Source organism: Mastacembelus armatus, chromosome 13 (assembly GCF_900324485.2).
Source record: "Mastacembelus armatus chromosome 13, fMasArm1.2, whole genome shotgun sequence".
Taxonomy (NCBI): Eukaryota; Metazoa; Chordata; class Actinopteri; order Synbranchiformes; family Mastacembelidae; genus Mastacembelus; species Mastacembelus armatus.
Window position 1 is genome coordinate 19,141,892 of NC_046645.1, and position 13,465 is coordinate 19,155,356.

At 40.8% G+C, this 13,465-nt stretch overlaps 1 protein-coding gene across 1 annotated transcript in view; it reads right to left on the reverse strand.

Moving 5' to 3' along the window:
- LOC113136443 (alpha-2-macroglobulin-like) overlaps window positions 1-12,299 on the reverse strand; it is a 31,450-nt gene extending 19,151 nt beyond the window's left edge. Inside the window, exons 1-8 of the mRNA XM_026317286.1 lie at window positions 12,217-12,299; window positions 11,895-12,075; window positions 11,605-11,761; window positions 3,209-3,261; window positions 2,814-2,834; window positions 1,876-2,041; window positions 1,713-1,797; window positions 1,449-1,599 (exon numbers count right to left, since the gene is read on the reverse strand). Coding sequence (XP_026173071.1) covers window positions 1,449-1,599; window positions 1,713-1,797; window positions 1,876-2,041; window positions 2,814-2,834; window positions 3,209-3,261; window positions 11,605-11,761; window positions 11,895-12,075; window positions 12,217-12,299 — 897 coding nt within the window. The remainder of the gene's footprint in view (window positions 1-1,448; window positions 1,600-1,712; window positions 1,798-1,875; window positions 2,042-2,813; window positions 2,835-3,208; window positions 3,262-11,604; window positions 11,762-11,894; window positions 12,076-12,216) is intronic.
- Window positions 12,300-13,465: the final 1,166 nt, after the last annotated feature.

The window sequence follows — 13,465 nt, forward strand, 5'->3', positions numbered from 1 at the left end:
ATGAGTACATCAGGAAGATGGCCCCAAGCAATGGAATACTTAGTGAATATCTCAGGCAACAGAAGCCCGATGCAGAGGACGAAGAGCGAGAACCATCATGGCAGGACAAACCCCTGCACGGCATGTACCACCGACAGATACAAGAAGTGGCTGATATCGAAAAGTCCTACCGGTGGCTGGAAAAAGCTGGACTGAAAGACAGCACAGAGGCACTAATCGTAGCAGCACAAGAACAGGCCCTGACACAAGATCGATAGAGGCCTGGGTCTACCACATCAGGCAGGACCCCAGGTGCAGGCTGTGCAAAGATGTCCCTGAGACAATCCAGCACATAACAGCAGATTGTAAGATGCTAGCAGGCAGAGCGTACATGGAACACCATAACCAAGTGGCCGGCATAGTGTACAGGAACATCTGTGCCGAGTATGGGCTGGAGGTCCCAAGGTCAAAATGGGACACACCTCCAAAGGTGAGGGAGAATGACCGAGCTAAGATCCAGTGGGACTTCCAGATACAGACCGTCAAACAGGTGATGGCTAACCAACCGGACATAGTAGTGGTGGACAAACAGCAGAAGAAAGCCGTAGTGGTAGATGTAGCGATCCCAAGTGACAGCAACATCAGAAAGAAGGAACATGAGAAGCTGGAGAAATACCAAGGGCTTAAAGAAGAGCTAGAAAAGATGTGGAAGGTGAAGGCAACAGTGGTCCCTGTGGTAATCGGCACCCTCGGGGCTGTGACCCCCAAACTGGGAGAGTGGCTCCAACAGATCCCAGGAACAACATCAGAGATCTCAGTCCAGAAGAGCGCAGTGCTAGGAACAACTAAGATACTGCGAAGCACCCTCAAACTCCCAGGCCTCTGGTAGAGGACCCGAGATTGAGGCAGACACACACACACCACCCATAGGGTGAGAAGGGAAATTTTATATATATATATATGGTCTTCTTGCGATAGCTGTGAGTCACTCACTGTACTAGAGACAAATTCCTTGTGTGTTTTTAATACATACTTGGTTAATGAAGCTGATTCTGCTATTGAGACAGATTACCAAAATAAATCAGAAGATGCTCCTGCTTCAACAGTACATTGATATTTAAAAACAAGCTGCCCATCACTGATCATCAAAGAACAGCTGTTAACAGGAACTTGGACCACAATATTTTGCCTGCTTTAACTAAACAAACTGGATCTCCTGGTGAAGGCTGAATGTGGTTAAAGGTACCTGAGAAAAACACCTTCACAACTACTGTTTACTGATCAAAAACGTAATTCTCAATCTGCAGATTAGAATGAAAGGGGATAGATAATATATGCTGTATTTTCTAATGTAGTATAAAATATGCACAGTATATTGGTACAGTATACACACTGTACAGGTATATGGTACACCTATACATGCATGTTATTTCAGCAGAAAGATGAGACTGTTGCTATAGCAACTATACCTGCTTTGTCTCAAGGTGACACGGGGCAGTTACGTCTGGGACTCCACGTGAATGATCAGGAATGATTACCCCAGTATTATAAATATAGGATAGAATAGGTCGGCACATCTCAACTTTAGCACTTCCTGACACAGACTGTCCATATGTATATCTGATGAAAATAAAACAAAACAAGGTCACTGAAAAGGACTTGTTCACTCACAAGTGGATCTGTCTGATTCTTTGAGTGTGCACTTTGTAAAATGTTAAAGGGTTTTTACTTACTTTGCACATACTTCAAATTTGATTTCTTCCTGGCCAACACTTACTTCATCAGCTGCATCTATTTTTACCTCAAATTTAGGCAAAACTAGGAACAAAACACAGTTATTGCCATTCATGCTTTGTTAAAGATGGATAGAAAAGGAATTTATTAGTTACAACATACCATATTTCTCCACCTTGAAGCTGTGATGTAGTTTATCTTCACCAATAGACACACTGATTTTGTAGGTTCCTTCATGGGCCTCAGAGTTCAAATCATAAGAAAGCTGCAATATTTTACTGTTGGATGTTTCATTCAGCCACTGTCCAATCCGGTTATTGTTAGCATCCTGTTAAATAAAATAAATGTGAACGAACATGCATTTAGGGCATGAATAGGAAAGCCCTTAACACTGTGTAAATATATCACACAGAAAGACAGTGGTATCATGATGTGTATTGTTTCTCCTCCATCAACATGACTTCAAATTACTTCAAGTTGGATAGTGTAATGATTTAGCATAGTCTTGTCTTGGGCTGCTGTTTGTTTATGCTAAATAATCAAACTCCACCTGTTGAGGAAGATCAAGGTGCTAACACCTGACAAGTATAATGACAGTAAGTGGGCCTTGAGTTAAAATCTTTTTGTCAAGCTACATTATGTTAGTTTAGGACAAATAAGGGACAGATCTACATATTTAAGAACATTTGGTTTCTAAAAAATCATCATCATCAATTTTTTAAATTTCCAAAGTCAAGGATGAATTTTTTTCTGGTACTACTTACTGTACATTATGTGATGTTTTTTGTGATGCTTTCTGACACAAATGCCTCGTTCAAGCTGTTTATTGTAAAATATCCAGCCACAGAACATACTATATGTGAGTTACAAATGCAATAGTCAAATTTAAAGTACTTTGTCAAATTGTTTATGTAAAATAATGTATACATTATTGAACTGTAAAACTGACATCAGAACCATCCATCCATCCATTATCAATACTCTCTTATTCCTATATAGAGTCACAAGGATCAAAACCACAATTAAAAAAATGTTGATGTTGCACTATCTACGCTAGAAGAAAAAAAATTAAATAAACTGATGTGTGGATATTTTCTTACCTCCATTTCAATGACACTGTACTGCAAAAAAGAAAAGAAAAAGAAAAGAGTTACCAGAGAGGTTGGTTTATTCTGCATCAAACACTGTCCAATGGGAAAGGGAGTTAGACATTTTTCTTTTTAGAAGAAATCACTGGTACTGTGCTAATGAGCAGTCAGTGCCCTGGTGTTTTAAAATCAGTGTGTTTACTGCAAAAGTCCAACACAATCAATAATGACTTGGGCTCATTGATTAGAGACAGACAGTGAAATTGGTTAAATGCATGTTAACTGTTAGAATTTGTATTAAGGTTAACTATACTGCCCATTGTGTATATCCACATTCACTGACAAACAATCATTAATACTGTGACTTATGTGAAATCTTAGAAAGGAGTGACAGTTCAAACACTCACCAGTCGATTGACAGGTCTGAACTTGGTGTCCAGTGTTACAACTCTGAAATGCACTGAGACAATATAGAGATGACTTGATGATTTTTGCAGCAGCAGTCGTGTTAAACGAAACAAACATTTTCTAGACAGACATTATTTCTTTTAAAACTACAGGTTAGATAGGGTAGAATAATGGATTATTCACTATTGGTTTATGCACTCTTCATTTGTGTAGCAAATAATTGGCCATAATTCAGACATGCTAATATTATCACATACATTATGCTAACTGTACTTTATTCATATACAGTGTACTGAATATTTTCATATAGGCTGATTTCTTTTCCATTAAAAACATGGTCTGGGTTCCTGTCCTTATAATCTGTTCTTTCTGTTGATATTCTGCAACACAAATACAAATACAATACAAATAATTTCTCATGACCTATATTCTCAGTCTCATGTTGTTTGATTTGGCATGAGCACTTCATATCTTCAGATGCCATGTTCGAGTCTTTACATCCCACTCATGGTTGTGCTGGTATTTTTGAGCCAGATGTCCTGGCAGTCGTGGTCTAATTGACTTGTAAACCTGAAAGTTGCGGGTTCAAGTCACAGGACCGGCAAGAATTGTCGGTGGGGAGGAGTGAATAGCAAGTGCTCTCTTCACCTTCAATACCACGACTGAGGTGAGGTATGGGTCACTATACTTGACCACAAAGTCACTTTCACCTTCACTTCTGCAAAGTCTGCTTTTTGTTTTACTCCTTTTACTGTTTCTGAGGTGCATAGAGCTTGTGGGTATTTTTAAATCAGCCGGTCCTGATATATTAGATTTTTATTTTTTACGGATATCGACTGATCTTACTGCATCTCCTTTGACATATATTTTTGTCTCTTTCCACCACTGAAATTCCAAATATGTGGAAATCAGCCTTTGTTCTCCCTCTTTTCAAAGGAGGTGACCCTACTGACCCTAACAACTACCATCCCATTTCCAAACTATCTGTCCAGGCCAAGGTTCTGGAAAAACCTGTCAGTCAGCAGCTCAAGGAATTCCTTGAAAACAATACTTTATGTTTTTCAGTCTGGTTTTAGGAAATCACATAGCACAACCATTGCAGCTTTAGGCAAGGCAAGGCAAGGCAAGTTTACAGAAAAGGAGTAATGATTTTTGATTTCTAGATTTCTAACTTGATTTTTAAATTTTAGAGAAAGAGACTCGAGGTGACTACTGACACTTTCTCTTTGTTTCTGAGGCCCAAAGATGATTATTTCAGTCTTGTCACTGTTTATTTGGAGAGAGTTGTTTTGCATCCACAGAGTGAACTGTTCAATACAGCGGCACAGTGAATCGACTGGTTCATATTCACCAGCTGTGAGTGAAATGTAAATCTGAGTGTTATCTGCATAGTTATGGTAGGACACATTATTGCTGCATATTAACTGTCCTAAAGGAAATGTAACAATTTAACAAAAGGGGTTCCAAGATGGACCCCTGGGGGACCCCACATGTCACCGCCATTTGGTCTGAGACACAGTTACCAACTTCATTGAAATACTTCCTGTCTTCAAGATAGGATTTAAACCATATAAGGGCAGTACCAGAGATGCCTATCCAGTCCTCTAATCTTTGTAACAGGATCACATGGTCCACTGTGTCAAAAGCAGCACTTAGATCCAGCAGTACGAAGACAGAGACTCTGCCAGCATCGGTGTTCAGACGAATGTCATTTGTCACCTTGATGAGGGCAGTTTCAGTGCTGTGATGGGGCCTAAAACCTGACTGAAAATCATCAAAGCAGTTGTTTAGCATGAGAAAGTCAGTAAGTTGTTGGTAAACAACTTTTTCTAAGATTTTGCCTAAAAACGGCAGGTTTGATATGGGCCGGTAGTTGTTCAGTACCATAACATCATGACTACTCTTCTTCAGGAGGGGCTTGATGACAGCAATTTTCAGGACTGTTATGAGTTATTAACTAATAACTAATTGAGTGAGTTGTGGTAACAAACTGCTTAGTACTGATTCCAGAAATCTAATGGGTAAAACATCAAGGCAACAGGTGGATGATCTCAGACTGGAGATGATCTCTTCAACTGTTATGTCATTTACTGGTGTAAAGTGTGTCAGTTCTACCAAGTGTTTCCTGGATGGCTGCAGAGTTGGTATCTGCCATGTGGAATTTATTGTTTGTTTAATACCCTGAATCTTATCATTAAAAAATAATACAAATTCATTACATTTAGATGTTGAAATTAGTTCCAGTGGCAATGGAGACGGAGGGTTTGTTAACCTACTCCCTGTAGCAAACAGGACACGTGAGTTGTTACTGCTGTTGTTGATGATTTCAGAGAAATACATTTCTCTCTTTCTACGTAGAGTTTCATTGAACACACACAACATCTGCTTATAAATATCATAATGAACCTTAAGCTTTGATTTACGCCATTTTCTTTCAGCCTTCCGGCACTCCCTTTTCTGTGCCCTGACCGAGTCATCATTTCTCCACGGTGGCTTTTGCCTGAAGTATATGAATTCAACAAATCTTCAATGTGACCAAATGAGGTATTTTCAAACCTAATCATCTCCATAAACAGTTTCCTGGTTTATCATTTATATGTCTTTTTTGAACAAGTGTAGGTCCAGTTGCATCTTTGGGAATTATGGACAAATCAAAAAAGACACAAAAATGGTCGGACAAAGCAACATCAATCACAATGACACTAGAAACGTTAACACTCTTAGCTTTAAAAGTAAAATGATCTCATTGACAGTCTAGACAATAAGCAACACTGTGCAGCCCTTTTCATTGATCTTTCCAAAGACTGCGACATTGTTGATCATACACTATTAAAGCAGAGACTTGGCAGGAATCACACCAATCTGTCAGCTGGTTTGAAAATTAATTCTCACAAAGAACTCAGTGTGTACAAACAAAGGGTCTAATTTACAATCCAGTTACTGTTACTAAGGGCGTACCACCAGGGTTGGTTCAAGGACCACTCCTATTTACTCTTTATATCAATAACATCACTCAAAACATTACCAATGCTAGCTCATTTTAAAGCATATGATATACTTCAGCATCCACACTTATTGTGGCTCTTACTCAGCTGCAAAGTGCTTTTAATATTGTGCAGTTACATTTTTAGGATTTAAAATTGGTTTTAAATGTAAATAAAACAAAACTGATGATCTTCTCAAAAGCAAAGACAAGGCCTATGGACCTGCCTTTGATCGCCACTTCCTATGGTCATGTCATCGAATCAGTGTCTGAGTATAGATATCTTGGGATTTTAATAGATGAGTCTGTCTAGAGATAAAATTCATCAGATGCTTCCTGATAGCTGCGATAGATGAATCTTCTAATACAGTAGCTCTTTAATCATCTATAAGACCTGAGTTATGTTTAGACTGCTTCTCTCCCATAGATCTCTTTGAATTCACATCAGTAGTTGCTTCATCCAAATCATCAATGTGTCTCTTAGACCCCATCCCAACTAGATTGCTGAAAGACACTATGCCATTAATTAACTCCTCTTTATTAGACTTAGTAAATTTATCTCTAGTATCTGGCTTAGCGATCAAGCTCCTCTCCTGTGGAACCAGCTCCCAGTCTGGGTTCAGGAGGCAGACGCTCTTTGTATTTTTAAGGCTAGACTTAAAACCTTCCTTTTTGACAAAGCGTATAATTAAGGCTGGCTTCAGGTAACCCTGAACCATCCCTTAGTTATGCTGCTAGAGGCCTAAACTGTCCGAGGACGATTGGTGCACTGAGCTCCCCTAACCTAACTTTCCCTTCCCCTCTCCTCCTTTCCTCCCTCCTCACATGTCCATTCCACCATTGAATGTCACTAACTTTGTGCTCTCTCTCCCTCTCTCTGTTCTCTCTCTGTACCTTCTGCACGTGTCCCTGGTCCTGGAGCTGTATATTGCTGATGTGCAGTTACTTGCCCCACCAATCTGCAGTTCCTATTTGTTGTTTATTGTTGTTGTTCTTTTCTCTCTCTCCTCTATCCACTCACCCCAACCGGTCGAGGCAGGTGGCCGCCCAAACTGAGCCTGGTTCTGCTGGAGGTTTTTTCTTCTGTTAAAGGGAGTTTTTCCTCTCCACTGTCACCAAGTACCTGCTCATAAGGGATTTGTTGGGTTTTTTTGTTTTTGTAAAGTGCCTTGAGGTGATTGTATTGTGATTTGGCACTATAAAAATAAAATCGAATTGAATTGAATTGAACTGAATTGAACTGAGTCACTTTCTTTTACTTCACATTTCCAGCAGCTTGTACAAAGACTGAAACTGAGCTTTTAGATCAAATCTTGTCTTTCTTTTGAGGCGAGACAGAAACTTATTGCTACTACCTTCATGTCTGTGCTGGTTTATGGTGACATTGTTCATAGGAATGCTTGCTGCCAGTGCTTGCGTGGCCTTGATGCTGTTTATCATGGTGCTCTGTGATTTATAACAAATTACAAAGTTCTCACTCATCATTCAGCTCTGTATGCATGTGTTAAATGGACTGATTTATCCACTTGCAGATTAAGTATGTATTTATTTAAAAATGGGTCTTAGGTCTGCTTGCTAGGTATTTCAGGTCAGAATTCAAATAATTATAGTGTTTGGTCAGAAGATTTCTTTGTCTGTTCCTAAAATAAGAACTGAGCTGAGAAAGAAGGCTTTTAAATATGCTGCTCCCTCTGCCTGGAACAGTTTGCAAATCAATCTAAAATTAAAGGAGCTTCTTCTTTTCCTTTCAGCTGCTCCCTTCAGGGGTCGCCACAGTGAATCATCTGCCTCCATTTAACCCTATCCTCTGTATCCTTCACACCCACACCAACTATCCTCATGTCCTCCTTCACTACATCCAAGAACCTCCTCTTTGGTCTTCCTCTAGGCATCCTTCCTGGCAGCTCTAACCTCAGCATCCTTTTACCAATGTATTCACTGTCCCTCCTCTAAACCATACAACATTGCTGGTCTCACCACTGTCTTGTCCACCTTTCCTTTCATTCTTGCTGACACTCTTTTGTCACACATCACACCTGACACTTTCCTCCACCCATTCCAACCTGCTTGCTCACATCTCTTCACTTCTTTTCCACACTCTCCGTTGCTCTGGACTGTTGACCCTAGGTACTTAAAATCCTCCACCTTCTTCACCTCTGCTCCCTGTAACCTCATCGTTCTACTTGAGTCCCTCTCATTTACACACATGTACTCTGTTTTACTGTGCCTAACCTTCATTCCTCTCCTTTCCAGAGCAAACCTCCACCTCTCTAGGTTTTCCTCCACCTGCTCCCTGCTGTCACTACAGATGACAATGTCATCTGCAAACATCATGGTGCACGGAGATGCCTGTCTAACCTCATCTGTCAGCCTGTCCATCACCACAGCAAACAAGAAGGGGCTCAAAGCCGATCCTTGGTGCAGTCCCACCTCCACCTTGAACTCCTCCGTCACTCCTACAGCACACCTCACCACTGTCTTACAGCTCTCATACATGTCCTGCACCACTGGAACATACCTCTGCCACTCCAGACTTCCTCATACAAAACCACAGCTCCTCTCTCGGCACCCTGTCATACGCTTTTTCCAATTCTACAAAGACACAATGCAGCTCCTTCTGGCCTTCTCTGTATTTCTCATCAGCATCAGCATACATAAGCATTCACAAAGCAAATATTGCATCTGTGGTATCTCTTTCATGGCATGAAACCATACTGCTGCTCACAAATGCTCACTTCTGACTTCAGCCTAGCCTCCACTACTCCTTCCCATAACTTCATTGTGTGACTCATCACCTTTATTCCTCTGTAGTTTCCACAACTCTACATGTCTCCCTTGTTCTTAAAGATGGGCACCAGTACACTTCTCCTCCATTCCTCAGGCATCCTCTCACTCTCCAAGATCTTGTTAAGTAGCCCAGTCAAAAACTCTACTGCCACCTCTTCTAAACACTTCCATACCTCCACAGGTATGTCATCAGGACCAACTGCCTTTCCACTCTTCATCCTCATCAATGCTTTCCTCACTTCATCCTTACTGATCTTTGCTACTTCCTGCTCCACAACAGTCACCTCTGCTACTCTGTGCTCTCTAACATTTTCCTCAGTCATCAACTCTTCAAAGTATTCCTTCCATCTTTCCATCACACTTGTGGCACCTGTCAACACATTTCCATCCCTGTCCTTGATCACCCTAACCTGCTGCACATCCTTCCCGTCTCTGTCTCTCTGCCTCGCCAACCTGTACAAATCCACCTCTCCCTTCTTAGTTCCAACCAATCATACAAATCCTCATATGCCCTTTGTTTGGCCTTTGCCACCTCTACCTTCACCTTATGCTGCATCTCCCTGTACTCCTGTCTGTTCTCTTCTGTCCTCTCAGTGTCCCACTTCTTCTTAGCTAAACTTTTCCTCTTAACACAGTCCTGAACAGTCCACATTCCACCACCAAGTCTCCTTATCTGCTTTCCTCTTTCCAGATGACACACCAAGTACCCTCCTACCTGTCTCCCTGATCACTTTAGCTGTAGCTGTCCAGTCATCTGGAAGAACCTCCTGACCTCCCAGAGCCTGTTTCAGCTCCTCCCTGAAAGCCACACAACACTCTTCCTTATTCAACTTCCACCACTTGGTCCTCTGCTCTGCCCTTGTCCTCTTCATCTTCCTCACCACCAGAGTCATCCTACACACCACCATCCTATGCTGTCTGGCTACACTCTCCCCAGTCACTACTTTGCAGTCACTGATCTCTTTCAGGTTCAAACATCTGCACAAGATGTAGTCAACTTGTGTGCTCCTGCCTCCACTCTTATAAGTCATCCTGTGCTCCTCCCTTTTATGGAAAAATGTGTTCACTACAGCCATTTCCATCCTTTTTGCGAAGTCTACCACCATCTGTCCTTCTGCATTCCTGTCCTGCATACCAAACTTACCCATCACTTCCTCGTCACCTCTGTTTCCCTCACCAACATGTCCGTTGAAGTCTGCTCCAATCACCACTCTCTCACCACTAGGGATACCCTGGATCACCTCATCCATCTCCCTCCAGGATTTCTCCTTCTCTTCTAACTCACATCCTACCTGTGGGGCATAACCACTGACAACATTCAACATCACACCTTCAACTTCCAGCTTCAGACTCATCACCCTATCTAACACTCTCTTCACCTCCAGAACATTCGTAGCAAAATCCTCCTTCAGGATAACTCCAGCTCCGTTCCTCTTTCCATCCACACCATGATAAAACAGCTTGAACCCTGTTCCAAATCTATAGGCCCTGCTACCTTTCCACTTGGTCTCCTGAACACACAAGATATCCACCTTTCTTCTCTCCATCATATCAGCCCACTCTCTAGTTTTCCCTGACAAAGTCCCTACATTCAAAGTTCCAACTCTAAGTCCTACATTCCTGCCCTTCCTCTTCTCTCTTTGCCTATGAACACGCCTTCCTCCTCTCCTTCTTCGACCAACAGTAGTCCAATTTCCACTGGCACCCTGTAAGTCAACAGCACCAGTTGTGGTCATTGTTAACCTGGGCTGCGACCGATATGGTATGGAAGTCATATTTGTTATTCGCATGTTTGATTTGGCTTAAATTTTATGTCAGATGCCCTTCGTGACACAACCCTCTGCTTTTACCTGGACTTGGGACTGGCACATGAAGACACTGAATTAAGCCCCCTTATGGTTGCATTCTAAAATTAAAGGAGCCGGTCTCCTTAAATACATTCAAAGAAAGATTGCATAACTTGTTAATTGGAAATTCTGGTTGTAGATGTTATAACTAATCAATGCTTTAAGAGCACTGCAGACTACACTTGTTGGTACATTGTATTGCATGTATGTTTTATTGTGATGTTTTGCACCGTGTTTTATGGATGAATGGTTAAAATGTCTATTTATAACTGATCTCTGTATTGCTGCTGTCTTGGCCAGGACACTTGCAAAAGAGATTTTTAGTCTCAATGAGTTATTTGCTGATTAAATAAAAATATAAAAATAAAAAAATTACAAGAGGCATGCATGAGTGGTTAGCACTGGTGCCTCAAATAAGAAGGTGCTGGATTTGAATCCTGTTCTATCCTGGGCCCTTTCTGTGTGGAGTTTGTATGTTTTCTCTTTGACGGTTTTCTCTGGGTACTCTGGCTTCCTCCCACAGTCCAAACACATGATGGAGGTTGGGTTAGGTTAATTGGTGACTAAATTGCCAGCAGGTGTGAATGTGAGTGTCTTTGTCTCTCTATGTCAGCCCTGTGAAAGACTGGTGATTTTTACAGGATGTACCCTGCCATATAAGTTTACCTCTAATCTTACATATTTCCATGACACTAATTTCTTTTTAAATACTGAAAATGTCCTTATTTAGTAGTACAATACTGTGTCAATAAGCCAATGCCAGAGTATATGTGTGTACCTGTTTGTCCAGGGAGGTAGAGTGGTTTGTCTGTCTGGACAAATGTCATCGGCTGATAGACTTTGATCATAACTTTCCTGACTTCTTTTGAGTAAAATGTGTCACCTCGTACCTCGACCTCAAATGTCTGCACCTCTTGTTTCTTCACTAAAGGAACCTGTGACAAAAAGATATTTCGGACAATAGTCTCTGCATGTGCATGATACTGTATGGGCTCCCTGACACCACATGTATTTTCAAAAATGTTTCAGGAAAAGAAAAATGAATCACATCCTATTTCAGCAGCTGACCTTGAACTGAGCACAGATATGAAACTCTTCACTGGATGTTTGCTTGAGGAGGGTTGAGTTGTTTCCTTCAGATGTCAAACTAACAGTCATGACCAGAGGCTCATTTGGCTGCAGGAGACTGGCACAGAATTTGGTTTCAGCTCCAGATTCAAGAAATGCAGGCACAGCCACCATGTACTGTCTGCAGACACATATCCACAAAGATTATTAGTCACTGGATCTGATGTTGATCAACTGCTACAATATTCATGAAAATTAGTTAAAACTACAAACATAAAACACAACCTCATATTATTATTTCAGACAGTACAGGGAAACTTACGGTCCTGCCAACACTTGCTCCCCACACATCCAGCTTAAGACACACAGTGTCCATGTCCAGATCTGAACCCCAGGACGACCCATGACTGACTAGGATGAACCCTTTAGTCAGGGTCTGTTAAATAGCTGCTGACACAGATCCCCCTCCCCCTGATACACACAGACACCCACACTCATCACACAACCCTCTCTTAAAACCAATCCAAAATAAATAATTTGTAAGTTGTATGCTAATAGTGTCTAAAGCTGAGAGCTATTAAAATTAAATAATTATGATGTTAAATTTATTTGTCATTTCAAGTGCAAACTAAAAGAAGGCATTCTGTAGGACAACAATTTACCATTCAGTTTGCACAGTACCAGTGGTTTTTCTCCTATAAGGGGGTAAACACAGCAGTGGTTGCTCTAACATCTCTGACACTGTTTTTAAAAGTAATTAAATACTGCAAGAGTATGACTAGGTGTACATATTTCCTATTAACTAATTATGATGGAGTAATTGTGCTGTATACATTATGTCAGTGTCAGATTCTGATACAACTTTTTAAATATTAATATTTTAAAGATTTTGTTCTGCAATTTCTTGCTATTGTGACAATGTCAGGATCTAAAAGTTGTAGCTTCTGGTATTTTCTTATATCAGTAAGAGATATCTGTGTTACAGTAAACTGAGTTCTGCAATAATGCCCTTTACCCAGTGTGGGATGTTTGATTTTGTCATGCAAACAGCTTTGGATCTGATTACTAGGGCCAAAGTAGAGACTTTTTCCAATAAGCAAACCTGTGTGGGCTGATAAAGTCCTCAAACACTGCTCATGGAGTAAGAAATGCTCTTACTATGGTCAGCATTAGCAGCAATGTGGAGTTTAGTCCTCGTCAAAATGTGATTATGGCTCATCCCTTGTTCATGAAAGGGACTTCTGACTAGCTTCATGTCATGTTTTAAAGGCTATTAACCAGCATTTATAAAAGTTTGTCTCATTGTCTGACCAAATGGCAGTATCACACTCCACATGTTAATACGATGAGAAAAGAACAGTGACAATTTTATGTCTTATCCAGCAGTTGAATCTAAACCTGATTAATAAGGCCACATTGCTAACTAGTGCATATTGGTTTGATAACCAAAACAAACATAGGATAATATGTAACGGCCTCACAACAGTAGCAGGTCTGGTCTACACACTAAAGACTGACAGCATTTTTACCCTGATTCTCATAGTTTATAATGTTTTAGTTGATGCTGTCAT